Below are 19,869 nucleotides of genomic sequence, written 5' to 3'. Positions count from 1 at the left end.
AAAATTTCTATCCCCCTCTCCCCGCTTGTTTGCTTTATACGACATAATAATAATAATATAATGTGTCTATTCTTGAAAATACAAAGGTAGTTTAGAGAATTTACAAAAGGGAGATGAACAATGAAAATGAAACTTAATAAGTTGCCTAGATAGTGTTGCATCATTTATTTTTGACATCTTAATATGTTTTTTTCCACAATTTCAACAATTTTTTTTACTAGTATTACTTTTCTAAATTTAAATTTCTAGTTGATATTTTCATATACTTTGTTGGATTTAGAAGTTGTTGGCGGAAGCATACTATGTCATGATGAGTGCAAGAAGGACTGTATATTGATTCACGGTAAGAGGGTTCTCTCTTTCTTTAAAATAAATTGACGAATGTTGCTTACGAATTATGATAATGTGTGATACACTTGTTTTCTTAACTTAGTTTAAAGTAGTTATTTTAAATGTATAGTTGATTTTAATCACATATTTGCAATTAGAAATAAAAATTAATAAAACTCAATAATAACACTAATACAAATAAAATTATGAAAGAAAGAACAATTTGGATCACTTGTTCTTCTTTCTCCTTTGAAACTATTGTTATGGCCTTTGCTCGGAAACCTTTTTCTATGAGTTTCAATAGCTGAGGATACTGTGCGACCGATTCTTTTATATTGTAGAAAATCAAGTTATGTAGAACCTTAATTTATTTTTCCATAAGGTTTTACACTTATTTTCCAAATATGCAACATGTTCAATTTAAAATCCTTTTTTGATGATGACAAACAAAGCAAGTATCACTATGCAAGTGTATCCATCTACTCACCCCTTTCACCATATAGCTTAGTTGAGAAACGGGTTTTGACCTACGTAGTTCTTAAATAAATCGAATGAAATATATATATATGCTGCTATTTGTGTGACATAATTCAGACGTCTAACATTTTACCATTTTGGGACCCCAATATATTCATCCTATTGTACCCCAAATGTAACCATCAAATCATATAATGATCGGATATGTAAGTAAGCTTGATTAATCTTTCAGTTATTATAGAGATGGATATTGCATCTACCGATTCAATCAAATAATCTATAAAAATGAAAATTGTTTCTTGAATGATCATTCAGATCATAGTTTTGTACTTGTCAAATTTTTAGTGTGTGGATCTTAAAGAAATATATTTAACAAAGGTATTTGCATATTGTGAAGCTTAACTTGTAGTGACCTACAATGTGGTCTCTAGTAATAAACAATTGTACTATCCAGAACTCTAAGGTATGGTCGTAAATTTATTTATTTTAGCTTAGAATTTGTGTTATCTATAAATATATATGTGGTATTTTTTAATTAGTTTTAATTTTTGTAAATTTCTTTTAAGTTTTTTCCATCAAAATTTGCTCGATCAGTTTCACGCCTAAATGATCGTGTAAGAGTGTGTAACCGTAGTGGTTCACTTGCTGTCAAACAAAGATGGACTAAATTTTCACCCAAACATAAAAGCAACATATGTAAAATGAAGATGAAAGGACAAAAAAACTAGCACTTTATAATTTATCATAATATTTCAAGCATGTAACTACACATTTCCATAATAAAGTGAAATACTACTACTCCTAATAAGCAATAACAAAGGAGGAAAACATCTCCTAATCATTCTTCAGATTAGGATATGGTTTCCTCCTTTGTTATTGCTTATTAGAAGTAGTAGTATTTCGCTTTGAATATTATGGAAATATGCAACTTACATGTTTGGAATAATTTGATAAATTATAAAGTGATAGCTTTTGTCACCCGTTGATCTTCATTTTTCATACGTTGCTTTTATGTTTTGGTGAAAATTCAGTCCATCCTTGTTTGATAGCAAGCGAACCATTATGATTACATACTTTTACACAATCAATCAAGCATGAAACTGATCAAACCACAAAGTGGGTAAAGGAGGAAAAATAGCAAGTAGTTAGCCGGAGGCAACTATTCCAATAAAGCTGCTTCGAACAATTGAGATAAATAAATGAAGAAAAAGATTAAAACATTTGTTGCATCAGAGTCTGAAAAGGTCACATACAGGCCAAAATTGCCAACTTTGCAACAAACATTGATGCAACTGGTGTTTTACCAACTTTGCAACAAACATTTGTTGCATTAATGCTTGTTGCAAAGTTTGTAATATTTGGCTTGCATTCAGGCTCTGATGCAACAAATGTTTAACTCTCTTTTCATTACTGTATTTATATCAGTTGTTTGAAGCAGCTTAACCGGGGTAGTTTCTTCCAGGTGATTAGTCCTAGCTCTTTTTACTACTTTGCCTAGTTGGCTCAGATTCATCCACCCCGGTGACTTACTTCTACCTTTCTGTCCTGTTGGTAATAAAAATAGGTTAGCTCATATTTGTATGAAGATGACAACACAAAATTTGTACGAACCAAAATCAAGTTTATATTTAAAAGGACTTCCTTTATTTTCAGTAAGTGAATAATTAATAAACAAATAAATAAATCCGCAACTCTTAACCAAGTAAATTTTTGGCAAGTGTCATATGTTCTTCATGTACCAAACAATCAAGTTATCTTTAATTTCTTTTACTTCTATAATCCTATTTTCGCCTCATAATAAGGGACTTACTATAAAAAGGTCATTTCCTACTAATGATGGTCATTTTATGAAACCGTTTAGCAAAGTTTAATTCTCTTCACTGAAATAACTCTTGAAAATACATAGAAATTATCATAATCCTACTAATATTGACTCAATTTATATTGTGTTTATATACGACTCTAATTTTTAAATATTATTTTCAACTTGAAAATAAACTGTAACAACTTGTTCCCGTCGTTATAGAAAATCTAACGGGGAAAAATTTGTGGCCAGAAAACTTTTTCGTAGTATTTGGATTTTCCCAACCTTGTCCAGATTTGGATGAAATCGGAGTCTTTGGGATGTAGGAAAATCTGGTAACAATCAGATGAATCATTTATGATTTTGATTACATGAGTAGTTAGATAACTCGCTAAGGAATCCGTACGACTTTATGGAATTGAATTCGGGTGAGTAGAACTCCTGAAATCGATCTTAGCGCAAAGGGTATTTTCTGATCGTCGTGGGTTAGAAGTGTGTTGTGAAATGGGAATTTTGGAATTCTTGAAATAGCTCTCTGTTACGTTTTTGGCCGCTTTGACAGGGGCTTTTGCCGCTCTAGCGTCGCCGCTGTGGCGGGCACGATGCGAATTAAAGTCGTTAATAAACCCCTAAACGACCTCATTAGGCCTTTTTCGACTTTTTGAGCTAATGAACAACCCCCAGGCGACTCCTACTCATTTTTCACCATTCTTGAGGCTAAAGGTAAACTTTTCACTCCCCGAATCCATTTTTTGATCCGTAAAACGTAATAGAATGGGTGAATATTGACGGGAGAGGGTTTTGATGTAGATTCTATGGTGGAAACAACCCTAATTGGGATGATTGGGATCATGGGTTTGATCTAGGGTTCATAGAATTGTTATAGTTTCGGGTAATTAGCGATTGTTTGTTGATTCCTGTGTTATTGTGATTGTTTGTAGACCAAGAATAGGCGGAATGAATCCGGAAAGGGAAGGATCAAGTTTCTTAGGCTTTCAAGGTTGTTCGAGGTAGGCAATGGTTGTGATTTTATGATTGTGTGATGTATGTTTGTTCTTGCTTCATTATGATACTTGTATATGTATGAATGTTGCAATGTTGATCACACTTGTTCTAAATGAGACAGATAATTGATGAATACCATGAAATCATGACTTAAATGTATGATCTTGATGATCGATATACTTGTGATTGTGATTGTGGTATGTGAATGGGTTCGGTTGCCACTGTCACGCCCCGAGCCTACACCTTGGGCGGGACCGGCACTCGGAGACCATTGCTGGCCCCAAGCGAACCCTTGGCCTGGCTTTCTTAACTCAGCGGAAACCTAACTCAACAGAATAACTTCATGCCATGCAAGGACATAAAACAATTTAACTGATAAAAATCTGGCCCAAAAGGACAACTCGAGTCTCAAAATAGAATATTTACATATATACATAGATGAGAGACGCAATACTAACTAACTGACTGTCTATGAAGCCTCTACAAATACTGAGATGGATGTTGGGACAGACCCCCAACATCCTAACAAAACAAAACTAGGAACACAAAATAATCGAGTCCTCCGGAAAGCAAGGAGGCTCACCACTGACTCTGGAGTGCTCTGCTGGATCAACGGCGTGCAAGATACTGACCCTGAGTACCTGTGTCTGCATCATCATAAGATGCAAGCCAACTGGCATCAGTACATTGAATGTACGAGTATGCGAGCTGGAAAGCTAAACCACAACTTAAGCTTGAAAGGAGTACAAGAGAACACTTACCTTGGCTCTGTTCAACTCATGAATAACTGAACTCAATATATAAAGCAATAGGACACATGCAATATATAAAGTTTGTAAAACTCTTAAAACATGACATAAAAATCATAATTATAATATCATGAAATACCATGCTTCCTCTCAAGGTCTACTTGTGCAATGTATGAATGAAGTCCCATACCCCCATCCATACTAAGCAGAACCCTCGAAGAACCATGCTCTTTCTACTGTAGGAGCTTCTCTAACCGACAAACCACCACTATGAATATGAGTGGTGATACAACGTTTTACCTCACGTTGCCCGAGGACCATCATATACCTTGCCATGATATAGGAAGCTAATGATACAACGTTTTACCTCGCGTTGCCTGAGGACCATCCTATACCTGGTCTTGATATAGGAAGCTAACTTTACTAAGTGGATCCACTAGCTTAACTTTACGGGTTCATCTAAAAAGTATGACCCGTTAACTCCCATGTTGGCTACATGGTTCTTATGGAGAGTTGAGTTTAATATGAACTTGCGTCCCCAAATCGGTGCTCGATACTACTCCCAAAATGCTTTTAGTTCATAAGTGTTTTAAACACATCTTTCTTTAAATGAGATAATTACTCAAAATCTAGCCCAAAGGCTCACTTGGAAACGATGTTCCTTTTTCTTGAAAACTAGCCCTAAGGCTCTTTTGGAATCATAGTTCCTTTCTTACTCAAATGTAAAAACATTTTGAAACTTCTTTGGGAATACATAGTTCCCTAATAGCTTTTGAGAAATGAACTCAACTTACACTCTTGACTTAACTTGAGTTTTGAGACTCTTTACTTAGCTTGAAACTCTAAGCTCTTTGCTTGACTTGAAACTTGAGTCTAAAAATAAAGTTAAAACGTTCAATAAAGACTTTTGAGCAACTTTAAAACTTGCTTAACTTCTAAGCTTAACTCTTAACTTCACTTAACTTCTAACTTCACTTGACTTCTAACTAACTCTCTGTGAATTGAAATTTTGGATTCAAGGTGTTTGATCACATGTTACGGATGAGTTCTTGACTTTTAGAAGTACCTTGGAGTGTTGGAAACAACTAGGAAACATAGGTACAATACCTAGGAACATGCATAAGAAAGTGTGAAAGAATGGGAAAAACTTGGCGTCCTTGGCGCTCTGCAAGGCGCGGAGCGCCAGACCCAAAACTTCAGAGGGGGCCTGCTGGCGCTCTGAGAGGCGCGCCACCCCAAGGGGAAAACCTCATAGCCCCTTTTGGGGGGCGCTGGCAGGCGCGACGCGCCGACCCCTTGCCCAGAAAACTCAACTTTTCTCCCTCTTTTCTTCAAATCTAAACCACCCTAACTTCAAGGGTTCCAATCCCAACCACTAAGGATCATAAATTCCCTCAACATACAATAGATTATAACTCAAATACACAACCCAATCATGTCCCACAACCAACAATAACTTCAACAACACAACTAACAACATCACCAACATCAAACCAACAACTTCAACAACATACCCAATCTTTTCTTAATAACAATGAGTTGGGTGTGTGGGGGAAAGGATCAAACCAGACTAAGAGCTCCCATACCTTGAAAGGGATCACCCCCGACGAAAATCCACGTTGATCTTTGACGGAAACTTGTAGATCTCCTCTTTCTCCTCTTCTTCTTCTCCTTCTTCTCTTCTTCTTCTCAAGCCCTAGCTTTTACTCTTTTAAAATGGGAAAAAATGATCCAAAGATCAGCCCTATACAACAATGTAATCCCGAAAGAAATGGCTAGGGAAAAGACCAAAATGGCCTTAAAATTTCCGGACGGATTCCCTGCCAACTGCCCAACTTTCAATGGCCATAACTCGCTCATACGAACTTGGAATCAAGCAAACTCGGTGGCATTGGAAAGGTCATTCCACAAGCTTCACAACCATAACTGGAACTACTCCTAACTCATCCTGAGATGGAAGTTATGACTGCTCAAAGTTGGCCAAAAACTCACTGATTTCCACACTTGGCCAAATTTTCCAGATTTTGAATTCTTTCCAAAAAAATGACTATTTTCGATTTTTAAGCCTCTTCATAGTTATTTCAACTTACCGGATGTTACAGCCACGTTTCGGCATAACTAACTTGGATCGATTGCCACGTTCCGGCATAGATATAGGATCGGTTGCCACGTTCCGGCATAAATATGGGATCGGTTGCCACGTTCCGACATGCTAACTGTTTGGATTTGGGTTCCATGAGAGGACTAATGATGTGATATAAAAAGTTTGAAATGATGAGTTATTGTGTAGTGTTCAAGGAGGGTGTAGTCACTTATTTGAAAAGTGGAGAAAGTTGGAAATGATGAGTTGTTGTGTAGTGTTCAAGGAGGGTGTAGTCACTTATTTGAAAAGTGGAGAAAAGTCGTTGTTCGTAAATGTTAATGTTATTGTATAGGTTGATATATATGCATTGTTGTCTTGACTTATTTATGTTGCACTAGTGGGATAGTCGTGTGATCCTACCAGTACACTGTGGTTGTGTACTGATTCTGCACTTGCTCTTATTTTTGTTGAGTACAGGGCATCTTCAATCGGTTACTGACAGACCTCACTTAGAAGATTGTGATCATTGCTTCGAATTCAAGGGTGAGCCAATTCTTCCGGGTTGCCATGTGATTCTCTTTCGTCGATGTCCACCATTTTCGATCTTAGACTTATGTTCTAGTTAGTTGATTAGTTAATTAGATTGGGGTTGCATCCCTTCTTGTTTAGAGTTGGTTGTTAGATGTTTTGGTACATTGACTTTCAGGTTCTCGGTTATTCTTCCGCATTGTTAGTTATTATTGTTAGACTTTGTTAGAGTTTATGGGAACTCTATTTCTATTTCCTTAGTGTTTGATTTAAATGTTTTAGTTTTTAGATTATTTGCTTGGTTTGAGTTGTAGTAGTGGTTCTCCCACCGGAGTGTTAGTGTGGGTGCCAATCACGACGGTCTGGATCGTGACATAAACACTTTTTAAAACAAATTCAGTTTTTCCTTTCAAATTTCACGTTTTTTATGTCCAAATGCCACTAGAAGAAGTTTGTACGTTTATTGGATGTTCCACATAGAGTATCACAATTCTACTAATATTGACTCAATTTATATTATATTCATACACAACTCTAATATTTGAATATCATTTTCAACTTGAAAATAAATCCTACTTTTTTCCTTTTTCAAATTTCACAATTTGTATGTCCAAACGCAACAAATAAAAGTTGTTCACGTGTATTGGGTGTGCCACATAGAGATCATCGAATCCTACTAATATTGACTCAATTCATATTGTGTTCATACGCAACTCTATTTTTGAATATCATTTTAAACTTAAAAATAAATAGTTTTTAAAACAATTACTTTTTTCCTTTCAAATTTCACATTTCCTATATCCAAGCGCCACCAGAAAAAGGTTGCATGTTTATTAGGGTGTTCCACATAGAGAGTATAGTAATCCTACTAATATTAGTTCAATTTATATTATGTTCATACACAATTATATTTTTTTAATATCATTTTCAACTTGAAAACAAATACTATTTTTTTTTCTTTTTCAAATATCACAATTTTTATCTCCAAACATAACTAATAAATGTGCATGTGTATTGGACGTGGCCCACATAGAGATCTTATCGTAATCCTACGAATATTGATTCGATTTATATTATGTTCATACATAACTTTAATTTTCAAATATCATTATCAACTTGAAAACAAATACTATATTTTTCTCTTTCAAATTTTATATTTTTTTATGTCCAAACTCCACTAATAAAAGTTATGCACGTGTATTAGATGTGCCGCATAGAGATTATTGTAATCATACTATTAGTGACTCAATTTATATTATGTTCATCCACAAATATAATTTCTGAATATTATTTTCAACTTGAAAACAAAATATATTTTCTTTCAATTTTGCAACTTTTATGTCCAAACTTCACTTATAAAAGTTGTACAGATGTATAGAGTGTGTCACATTATATAGATAGTATAACAATCCTATTAATATTGACTCAATTTATATTATGTTCATACACAATTCAAATTTTCGAATTCGTTTTTAACTTAAAAAATAAATACTTTTTCTTTCTTTCAAATTTCATTTCTTATGTCCAAACGCCGCTAAGAAAAGTTTGGACGTGTATTGGGTGTTCCACATAGAGAGTATCGTAATCCTGCTAATATTGACTCAATTTATACTATGTTTATACACAACTCTAATTTTTTAATATCATTTTTAACTTGAAAACACAATTGGATAATTGATAGAAAATTTGATATTAAAATAATAATAATAATAATATTCTTTTAGATGGACTTGATCCCCAGTTATGAATTGAATTATAAAAAATTGAGGTTGATTTAAAAAAAGGTCAATCGAAAGATATCATGTAATTAATCATATTTTGAATATTATTTTCAAGTATACCAGGTCAAAATAAAAATCATATGTGGTTTTTATTATTTATTAGAGAAAGGGTTTAATTTGGACCAATCAAATTAGGCAACATAATAAATAAATATTTAATTATTTTACTTTAAGGGAGTTATTAAAAATAAGGGAAAATATGAGCCAAAGAATTAATATTGAGGGTATTTTTTATCCAAAACATTGACATTAGGGTTATTTGGCGACTAAAAGGTGGATGAAGGATAATTTTGTATCATATTCAAATAGTTGAGGAGCATTTTAGGCACTTCTCCGTTTATATTATGCTCATACACAACTCTAATTTTTGAAAAAACATTTCAACTACAAAACAATATTTTTTTTTTCTTTTTTCAAATTTCACAACTTTATGTCCAAAAGTCATTGACAAAAATTGTGCAGGTGTATTACGCGTGCGGAAGTTATTGTAATCTACAAATATTGACTGAATTTATATAATGTTCATACACAACTCTAATTTTCTAATATCATTTTAACTTGAAAACAAATATTATTATTTTCATTTTCAAATTTCACAGTTTTTATATGAAGATGTTGGTTATTCATGATATGTATGTGAAGCCAAGGGCGGATCTAGCGGGAGGGAATGTGTTCAACCAAACCCTCTTAGCAAGAAATTACACTGTATATGTAAGGTAATTTGTAATTATTATTTTTTTACATATAGATTTTAAATCCCTTAAACACAAGAATAAAGGTCGGCATAGTATTTTAGGGGTCAAAATTTACCTTGAGATTTCAAGTTCAAATCTTAGACACTACATTTTTATTTTTAAACCTCTTTAGTGAAAATCCTGAATCCAGATAATCATAGGTGGCTCTTTATTTTGTCACTAATGGAGATCACAACAGATCAGACTTGTGCTATATGCAACATTGCTGATGAATGTCAGTATTGCAGAAACAGTTTGGTGCAAAATATGCAACATCAACAGTCTACTCAATATATTTGTACGAGTCCATAATGACCACGAGATGAACATCTGCTAACTGTTGTTTTAACTTCTCGGGACCTGAATAAATCGTTTACTCATTCATCAATGATATTAGCAGCTCGCAAAACTCATCTACAATTCTAAGTGGTCCTTTATTTGCCTCATATTATAACATTTCATATTATAGAAAGTGACTGCAGCACAGCATGGGTATTTCTGTCTCCCATCACTCATCTGACTTTTTATCACAAGTATCATTTTTAATCAAGTATCCAACAAATTCATCAAGAAGACAAGGCCAAGCTCCTTCAGCATCATAGTTTGATAATGTCACGTCCACAGTCTGCGTAACAAGTCATAGATACCAATATAATGTACTTGTTTTGTAATAAAAAACTTGAAATGGAGCAAGTGTGAGGTAAAAGGTTATAGAGGGCGTCTCTGGAAGCTAATATGCTAAAGTGATGAATCATAACTTACCTTTGCAAATTTCAGCAGCTGTAACCAAACATCACGTGAGATAGCGTTGTTATGCTGTTCCTGAACCAGGTGGTAGCAGAACGATACCACAAGAAGAAAGAAAGAACAGGGGTGAGTATAGCATCCTAAATAACAGCGAAAACACTTGCAACACTATAGTTGTTACGCGGAAATAAGATCCAAGTAAATGCTGAATCATGTGTACATTAAGATAGACACAAATCAAAAGGGATGGAGAATCGTCAAGCATAAGATCACATCAAGTAAATTGAAACCAATAATCGTCCAGCATAACACAGCACAGTGTGATTTTCATTAAGCAGATAAACCGAATTTCAAACCTAACAAACTTGGTCAGCTGCCTGTACATAGCTAACTTAAAAGACGGTTACCCAAAGATTTTCCATTGAATTACCTGGATAAACTGACACCATTGATCAATCAATGGCCACTGCAATTCTGCAAACAGCAACTGCCACAATGCAAGTGCTGTTTCCAAGGCCAAAGTTTTCTGACCCTGAAAATTATATGGAAATATTCATGCACATGTTTACTAGAGATCTATAAGCAAATTATCATTACCTAAAATATCACGTAGTAAGATAGACATATACAACTGAAACTACATGCATCGCGTTTGTCACCCTAAAATTTTATCTAATATCTAGGCATAAGGGTTAAAAAATGTATTACTATCCAAGCTGACCTGTTGAGCTCTTCCTGGTTCAAAAAGCAACCAACTGCAAACTAGGATGGTTTAAAGGTAATTATTTGATATCAGACCAAGAAAGCAGTTGCCCTAATATACACGTATCATTTAGTAATATATACAAATATCAGCCAATCAATCAAGCCAAACTATAGATGCAAACTAGGATGCTTCTGCAACACAAAAAATATATAATAAATAGCAAGGAACTAATAACCTTGAACGCAAAGTTTCAATATCTTCAAAGTTTCTACTAGTGTTTTCTCTCCAAACTTCTTTAAAAATGTCCAAGGGGTTGATTCAAGATTTTTCCCTTCAGTTCCCAAGTGCAGTCAAATGTATAGGACTAGTACTGTTTTGTTTTACAATGGTGATGTTTGAGCCAACTTGTGTGCACCTAGACTAATGTACCGAGTAGTTTATCCAGCGCACAAACACAAGTTTCCAAGGTAATCCTATCTAACAAAGTTGGAGGGAATGGGCTCACACCAAGTGTTATAACTGAACTCAAACATGGGATATCCAGGACCTCAACAATGATAAAGGGGGAAAAGGACAGTGCTTTAGGTGTTCTAATTGGAACTCGAACATGGGATCTCCAGGTTGTTACTCCAGTTCCTCAACCACTATGTCATTCCCGCAGGACAGGACTTAGTAGTTCATCTGATTTCCTTTTAAGTAATAGTTTGGGCACAACATAGGTTTCTAGGATTCTCTTTTTCTCAATTAGAACAGCCTAAAGCACTGTTCCTTCCTTTTTTTCTCCTTTACCGTTGTTCAACTTGAGAGCAAAATTTATTAACATGCAACACTAACCCTTTTAGACTACCTGCAAATTTCATGTGCATGTATTCACCTCTTTGTAATCTCAAATCCACACAAAAAATGTACCAAAACATTGTAGCAGCATAGACTCCTCCAGAAAGCGATAACTGAAGAGTACTAAAATGAGCTTTAACGAAGGGAGACTGCATTGTCTTAACCTTGGACACCTCCAACTTCTCCTGCACGAACACCACAAAGGCAGTCCTGGATATTCCATCCAGGGCTCCACTTTTTCCTCTTTTTTTTGATGACCGTGATGTCTGGACCAGCTTTCTCGCACATCAACTAATTCCATAGGATACCTGCCCAGCAAGAGGTACCAAATAACTCTGTCTACCAAGGCTAGGATAGCAGGGAAGATTCACCTAGTGTTTATTGTCTCTGCCAGGTCCAGGGCTTTACTCTCTAACTTCAGATAACGTAGACAAAGACAACTGGGCTCCAGTTGTCTAATGAATTTCACCCCTTTTTTGAGGTCTTTTTGTGAGTTCTAGACTCTAGAGGTTACTTCCCAAGTAAGAAACCATTCATACAGTATCTTGGTTTCCTCACTTTAAGATTAAACCCAAAATCAAACATTATTCGCTTGCTGTGTGTGGTGCTATTTTGTAGTGAGCTGCAGACAGTTTTTTGGTACTGTCGACACAATAGAAACCTTGTCCTGTGAGGGTCTTTTCTTTTAAACACAGGTTCTTATAACATGGGATAGCTTTGGAAAGGGAATTCCATTTTGGAATGAGCAGCAACCAATTGACTTGTTGCTAACTCGTATTCTCAACCTTATAACTATAGAAAGAAAAAGAGTACTGAAGGATCAGTAATTAAGTACCCACCTTCTCCTTTGCCCAATCAAAAGTAAAGTTGTAAATTTCACTGAAAGTATCTGGAAAAAGATCCAAAGAATGTCAAGGTAAGGAATCTTTTCCTGTCGTAAGACAAAATTAACAGTTAAAGAAAGATATGGTATCCATGTTCAAATTTCAAATAAGAAAATATCAAAGAACAATGGAACTTCTTTGACCAACAATGAGGAATTCCACGACAGGACAAACCTTCATCTTTCAGCTGAGATCGCAAAAATGGGATTTTATTCTTGAATTTCTCCATTGAATCTATTCTGTCATTCAGGATACAGGTTAATCATTTCGACATTAGACACTAAAATATTATAGTTGCCACAGTGAAAGAAATTCAACTATAGAGGGGAAAAGGACTTAATCTAGGCTTACTCAAGAGACTGTACTCCACCAATAAACTCCTGCTTGGAGAATTCACAAATGGACGCAGCTTTCAATTTCCATGAAAGTACCAACTGTAATTGAATGCAATTGTAAGTGAATCAAAGATCACACAACCCCTATATGCTTTTAAGAAGTCCTATATTACAAGCTTTTATAATAATCTAGGCTTAGGCCAAAGAGTATCTGTTGTTTAGCTGAGAACTTTTGAGCTATCAAGTATACGGTAAACAAGAATTAAAAATATTCTTTCAAGTGAAATCATTTTTTTGCAAGCTGCAAAAGAACCAACCAGATTGGTATGGCTTAATTTTAATTCGATAACGGTGTTATTTAGGTTGGCCTACGTGCATCTCGACTATTCCACCGGATACTTGCTACCTCCCACCAACATGGACACCAGGTAACTCTGCCCACCAAGTCTTAGATAGATGGGGAGAAATCACCTAGTGTTTTTTACTCTATTTGGGATTTGAAACCCCGTCTCCAAGGCTTGCTCCACTTCATTGGAATGGCTTAAATTTTACCGAAACATAAAGTCATTTTTTTTGTAGTTACTCAGAGCTCAGGAAAGGTTATCCAAATTGAAAGTAAGAGTTCAATGGAGCTTTTTCTATAACTAACTTTCCCAAGACAAATACAGCCAATTAAATCCTTTTTGCATCACTCCTAGTCCTCCCCCCACCTTCAAAAAATGTCTTTGAAAGAGGTAACAACAACAACAACATGCCCCATGAAATCCCACTAAGTGGAGTCTGGGGAGGGTAAAAGTTTCTGAAAGACGTAGAGAGACAACTAGAAAAGTAAACGAGAGGCTAATTGCACATACCATAACTATATCCTGAGGATCAACCTGACAAGAAAACAAAAAGTTTTACATTACTCAGGCACCATCACCAAGATATTATCAGGAATCTAAGAAGAAGACAAAACAAAATATACAACAGTATGTGTACTACTGGAAGTTTTAAATCAAGATTGAAAAGACAAACTACAAAACACTGTGTATGATACACAACACCTAACAACCTTCACTTGAAATTCTTATCATGGAAATAGTAATGCTTGACTCATCAGATCAGCCAGTAAAGCACCTGAAGATCATTGCAGAGATTGCTAATACCATCAGCCATAATCATGTCAACATTCGGGTCTGCAAAATGGAAAAAAAAAAATTCAGCCAGACACTTTGGTTTATTGACAGAATATATATAGACTATTATATATAGAAAAAGGGTGAAGGAACATCTGATGGAGAGTTCACTGTTTCAATGACTTCTACGGGCAAATTGTTATGAGGGAAAAAGGATTCTACATGGCATCTCACTATTTTACTAATGATAGGAGCATTTTCTTTGAGAAAGTACTAAAGGTAGGACCACTATACAGGCTAACCAGGTGAAGGGAAAAGATAACCCTACTACAATAATAAAATTTAAACCAGTTCAGAGTCAGCTGACAACAACATACCCTGTATAGTCCCACAAAGTGGGATTTGGGAGGGTAGAGTGTACACAAACCTTACCTTTAACAAATTTTGGTAAAAGTTTATAAAGCTCTAAGACATTGGATCACTTATTTGTAAGAAACGTGATAAAAATTAGTGAATATTTCAAACTTATGTCTTCAAAAGAATATATACACTAACCAAAATTAAGTTTCAGCAAATTTTCATTGACCACCTTTTTTTTATGAAAGAAATCTCATTAAGGCATCAAGAAGATGAAAGTAGTAGATAATTAGAGTGAATAAAGACGGGGTCAACCTAGAAACAGAAGAAAGTAGGCTAAAGCTAAGCAGCTGATGAAGTCCGAAATGTTGATAGGGCAATTTACAGGTGCTAGGTTGATAGCATCCATGTCGGCTTAATTGCACTAAAGTTGACGGGCTTCAATAAAAATCAAGAAGATGTTTATTGTGGAAGAAAAGCCCAAGATTGACCCAAGAATTACAACAAGAATTGGACTAAGTGCTACATATACTTCATGTCATGGTCCAAGTTCGAGTCCAAGAGCCGAAAGATTGGGCCACATGAAGGCCCAAGAAGAGGGCCCACATGGAGGCCAATAGGAGCATAAAAGTTTCCTATTTTAAAAAGCTTCCTAGTTCAAAAAATTTCCTAGTATAAAGTTTACTAGTTTAAAATGTCCTAGTTATTATTTTCATAAAAGTAGGATTTAAATCCCATTCTATTTGGGATAGGTTTTCCCTATATATAGGTGTAGATTTTATTATTTGAAAAGATATAATTAATATTATTTGACAGGTTTCTCTTCTTTACTCCTTTGTGTGTGGTGACTATGGATTTATCTTACAACCTTATAAGAACGATTCTTAAGAGGTAAGATTCATACTTAATTTGATATTTTTGGTTCTTATTAGTAAATTAAAGAAGGTGATTAGTCTTACACTAATGGTTGTCTCTAGTTTCTTCGAAATAGAGGTCTATGTTATGGTCCCTAGTTCTGGATCGAGTCGTTGGACGATTAACTGAAAAGTCAGGTCCAATAGACAGGTCTAAGCCCCTGTCCTTGTTCCTTGACTTGCCTATGATTGCTGAAATTTGCAATTCATTCAGGGAATTGCAGACCTGGGAACTTGTTTGAGAAAGTTCCGAATCTCTGAAACTTGATAAAATTCAACTTATTTTATTAATAATGTCAACTCTCTTAAATAGAGGTTTACAATAGCAAGAGTCCTAATAAATTAGAAATAACAAAGTCCTATAAAACTAAAATAATAAGAATCCTAATCCACTCAAGAAGTTATGTTTGACTAAAACAACTAAAACAATAATTCAGAAATATTAATCATTCTTGCGTCTGTAATATTGTTTCCCGACAAACGCATCAATAACAATCTAGATCACTATTGACCTAAGTTTTTGAATTGACATTATTAGTATCATAATTAGTTTTAATCAGCTAATTTGGAATACTATGATCAATTAGGGTTCTAAGCACTTTTCTTGAAATTTGGGGATTTTATTCTCAAACTTCACATATCTTTCAATTTCTGTCTTTAATCTTTATAATTTCGCTTCCGCATTATTTTCTTGTTATTCTGGTAACCCAATTCTTATCATAGGTTATGCCAACTATATAACCACAAAGACATCTAGCCTTAAGTGAGTATGAAGGAGTTGATATCCCATCAAAATTTCATTGATCAATTAAATAACAAAGTTAATAGTGCATGACAACTTCATAAGTTGCCTATAAGTCTGGATAAAGCCAGATTGTACAGAACAATGTAACTTTAACTTTTAATTATTCGGCAAGTTCAAGTCAAATCATGCTAGACTCAAACAGATATAGTCAATCTTCTTTGATGTTCAAAGTCTAACATAACCAAATAAATAGGCAAGCAGTAAGTCATGGTAGCCTCGAATGTTTTAAATATTAATATGATCAATCCAACTTAGGTTGTCTGTTACTTGAGCTTCAATTTGAAGAAACCCTTCTACAGAAGCTTCCATTAGGAAGGTGCTAAGTATGCTTATTCTTCATTCTTTTTCATCTCAGCGTCTTTTGGGATCAAGAAATAAGCATGATTGTAACTGAGTTATTTTAAAGTTTAAACCAAGTTCAGCCAGACATTTTTGTTTATTAACAGAGCATATATATACAGAAAAGAATTATAACCAAGGATTAAATAAGTTAACTGTCAAAAAGATAAAAAGTCTTAGTTTACAAGGTTTTAAGAGACAGTCCTGACCTTTGTATTTATTGAAAAGCACCTCACATCGGTTTTTCTCCGTAGCATGTTCCTGGTTGTATTCTTCCACTGCTAATTGAAAATCCCAATCATTGTTCTTCAGATGCTGAATAGCAGATTTCTCACTGTGTATAAATTTAAGGATCAAGGGAGGTAAGCTATGCAAACAAGGTGCTTCTCAAAGTAATCCACATAACTTTTGAGCAAATATTTAAAAATGCCTAAGGAAATTCTCTTAGATGATCATGTGACAAAATAAATGAAAAGTGACTTTTATTCCAGTTATATAGTCACAGAGGGACTTAAGCAATTTGTTTGGTAGAAAAAGTTATTCGTAGATCATGAAACATGTTGGTAGTTTCCCTAAAACTTGAATTTCAAATGTTTCCTTTTTTTCCCAATTCAGGGATTTTAACATTGTGGAGTCTTTTCATAATGAAACAGACAACTTAATAGTTATATATATATATGTACTATACAAAGGTGGAGAGAAGGGGTAAATGGGAAAGAGAGTTACAAGGTGGGGAATCGTATCCCTACAACCAAATGGGAAGTTCAGGTAGCCGACTAGTTCGGTTACTAAAAGCCATTATTCCACCTATTAAAGAACCAGTGAATAACAACCTAAACTTATGTTTAATAACCAATAAATATGAATCACTCTGATACTTCAACACGTCCCAGAAAATAATAGCATAAAACAAAAAACCAGATAAATAGATGCTCATTTTGCCTTATATTTAAGATGCATAAAAGCTGCTGAATTTCAACATTGGGTTCAATATTGAAGTGGTAACAACATCGAGAAAAACCTCCCATCGGTTTTTCTCTTTATTAGTGGCATTGTTTAATATTATCTTTTACACAATATATTTTTATGACGGATTTATGCAGTAAATGAACTTCCTAAGCACTAAAAGGTAGCACAAATTTGCACAGTAATAACAAAAAATCACCCCTATTAGTTATCTTATTCCTATCACTACAACAAAAACAACTTTTAGAGGTAATAAATATGCACATTAACAAAGAGTGTCTTGAGTCATATACTTCACATGGTATCAAGATCCATATTAACTCTCACAAGTCCTTTTTTTTTATGATAGCCCTCCCACCCTTCCCATTAAATGGCCTCAAACTTCTCCGCCCTCAATTCTGATGCCAACACCAACACAATTGTTGTTTAATTTAATTTTCTAACCTAGGCACCCATCAAATTAGCTGGCACCAACAACTCCATGCTTATGACCGGTCACAACCTTTATGGCAATGTCAATGATTCTCACCTGCCCCTACCCGCATAGCATCTCAAAACAATCAAGAGATCAAAAATCCTAAGTTTGTTACATGGTATCGCCTAGGTTGAGTAATCCAACATGCTATGTTAGCATCAGTCGATGTTGTTCAAACTCTTCAAAATCCTTGCCGCACCCGTGTCAACACGACATGGATATGTTAGGTGTTTATAAAGAATTAAATTTTGTTAATGTTAGTTCAAGAGCTTTGTAATAAATCGAGATATATACTTAATATGTCATAATATACATTTATTGGTCGTATCCTAGCACCTGTTTCCGCACTTAGATCCATACCCTTGAATTCTAAATTTTATGTGATGAAAAATATGACATTTAGATCCGCATCTGTATCGAATACCCGCACTCGAGTCTGAGAAACTTAGGCATTAGTTGATCTAACACGTGTTGTTACTGTTGCCGATCTAGTCACTGCGTGGGATACTTTGCATACTGCATATGCAAGCATATCTCAAGAGAGAATCCTTAGTTTACGTGATCATATGGCTCATCTCTCCAAAGAGCCTTCATGTTGCTACGTCCCACATATCAGGTAATCCTATCTACGAAGGCCAACTCAAATAAGAAACAAATTTTAAAATTCAGTGAGGACTAAGGTACCTTGCGCCAGTGTGAGCCATGAAACCCCGAACAGTACCCTTGCGCCAATACCCCAACTTGTGCTGCAAAGCAAATAACAATTAATTTTTTTTAAAAAAAAAAAGATGAAGAATTAGAACGCACCATTTTTACGATTAATTGTTCCTTCGATGATTTTCGATTCCTCCTTCAGCAATTTCTCCTTTTTTTTTTCGTTTTTCTTTTTTGTGTTATAGTTAGGGACTCCAAATGTTTAAAAGTTTTCCAACAATTGGAGAAAGCCCATAAATTTTGGTGAGAGCATGGTATTCTTCAATAGAAAGGCGAAATAATAGTTAGACGCGTAACAAACAATAGTAATATATTGGGAAAATGCATAACTAACCTCAATCTATGTCCGAAATCTCAGAGACACACTTATACTATACTAAGGTCCTATTACCCCCAGAACTTATTTTATAAATAATTTTCTACCCCTTTTTGGCTTATGTGGCACTATCAATGAAAAAATAGTTAACACGCGCGGGGCCCAGAAGATAGTGTCACGTAAGTTGAAAAGGGTAGAAAATCATTTATAAAATAAGTTTGGGAGTAATAGAACCTTAGTATAGTATAAGTGTGTCTCTGAAATTTCGGACATAGGTTAGGGATACTTATGCATTTTTCCTAATATATTTGTCCTCGGTCACACTTTTTTTTTTTTTGATATATTTGTCCCTTCCATCGTATTTTAGGTACATATTTACTCTTGAATAGTTAAGCTTCATATTCTCATTTTTAGTGGCACGCCTACATGGATATATAGGAAAAGGGAATAGCACACGCCTGGTGTGCTTCCCTGTAAAAACATTGAAGTTGAAGGGTTATTTCTGTCATTTCCCTTTTCTGCATCAATTCTAACACCTCCTCCATTGTTAACCATGGGCCATCTCCATCTGCTCTCTCCTCTTCTTCTCTTCTCCTTCATAGTTGTGTCCAGGTGAACATAATTTACACTTGAATTTATTTTGATTCTGCAATCTTGCATCAACCTTAACGCCTCCTTTGATGTGCAGCACCGCCACACACCTCCAATTTGGCCGACCGCCATCTTCGCACCTCGGTTCTCCTCTCCTCTTCGCTTGTTCTAAATTTTGCACTTTGGTGGAGTCTACAGCTGCTTCCTATATCAGGTGAGCGTCCTTTACACAAATTTTACGGGTCTTTTCGTTGCTTTGATTATGATTCCCTGA

At 34.9% G+C, this 19,869-nt stretch overlaps 1 protein-coding gene and 1 long non-coding RNA gene across 2 annotated transcripts; one reads left to right on the top strand and one right to left on the bottom strand.

Annotated features, from left to right (window-relative positions):
• Positions 1 to 272: 272 nt before the first annotated feature.
• LOC125863212 (uncharacterized) lies at positions 273 to 7,091 on the top strand. Its single transcript, XR_007446112.1, has 3 exons — positions 273 to 343; positions 3,553 to 3,621; positions 6,926 to 7,091. It is a non-coding gene; the product is annotated as an uncharacterized LOC125863212 (long non-coding RNA).
• Positions 7,092 to 9,622: 2,531 nt separating this feature from the next.
• LOC125863250 (uncharacterized) lies at positions 9,623 to 18,991 on the bottom strand. The gene is made up of 11 exons (XM_049543428.1): positions 18,782 to 18,991; positions 18,659 to 18,720; positions 16,743 to 16,867; positions 14,120 to 14,178; positions 13,855 to 13,878; positions 13,017 to 13,099; positions 12,840 to 12,904; positions 12,621 to 12,670; positions 10,669 to 10,770; positions 10,254 to 10,313; positions 9,623 to 10,116 (listed from the first exon to the last, which is right to left on the bottom strand). The coding sequence occupies exons 1-11, from the start codon at positions 18,782 to 18,784 to the stop codon at positions 10,000 to 10,002; spliced, it is 750 nt and encodes a 249-aa protein (XP_049399385.1). The 5' UTR covers positions 18,785 to 18,991; the 3' UTR covers positions 9,623 to 9,999.
• Between the last annotated feature and the right edge of the window lie 878 nt (positions 18,992 to 19,869).

The sequence above is a fragment of the Solanum stenotomum genome, chromosome 4, assembly GCF_019186545.1.
Source record: "Solanum stenotomum isolate F172 chromosome 4, ASM1918654v1, whole genome shotgun sequence".
In the NCBI taxonomy this organism is placed as follows: domain Eukaryota; kingdom Viridiplantae; phylum Streptophyta; class Magnoliopsida; order Solanales; family Solanaceae; genus Solanum; species Solanum stenotomum.
This window is presented reverse-complemented; position numbering and strand designations above follow the sequence as displayed.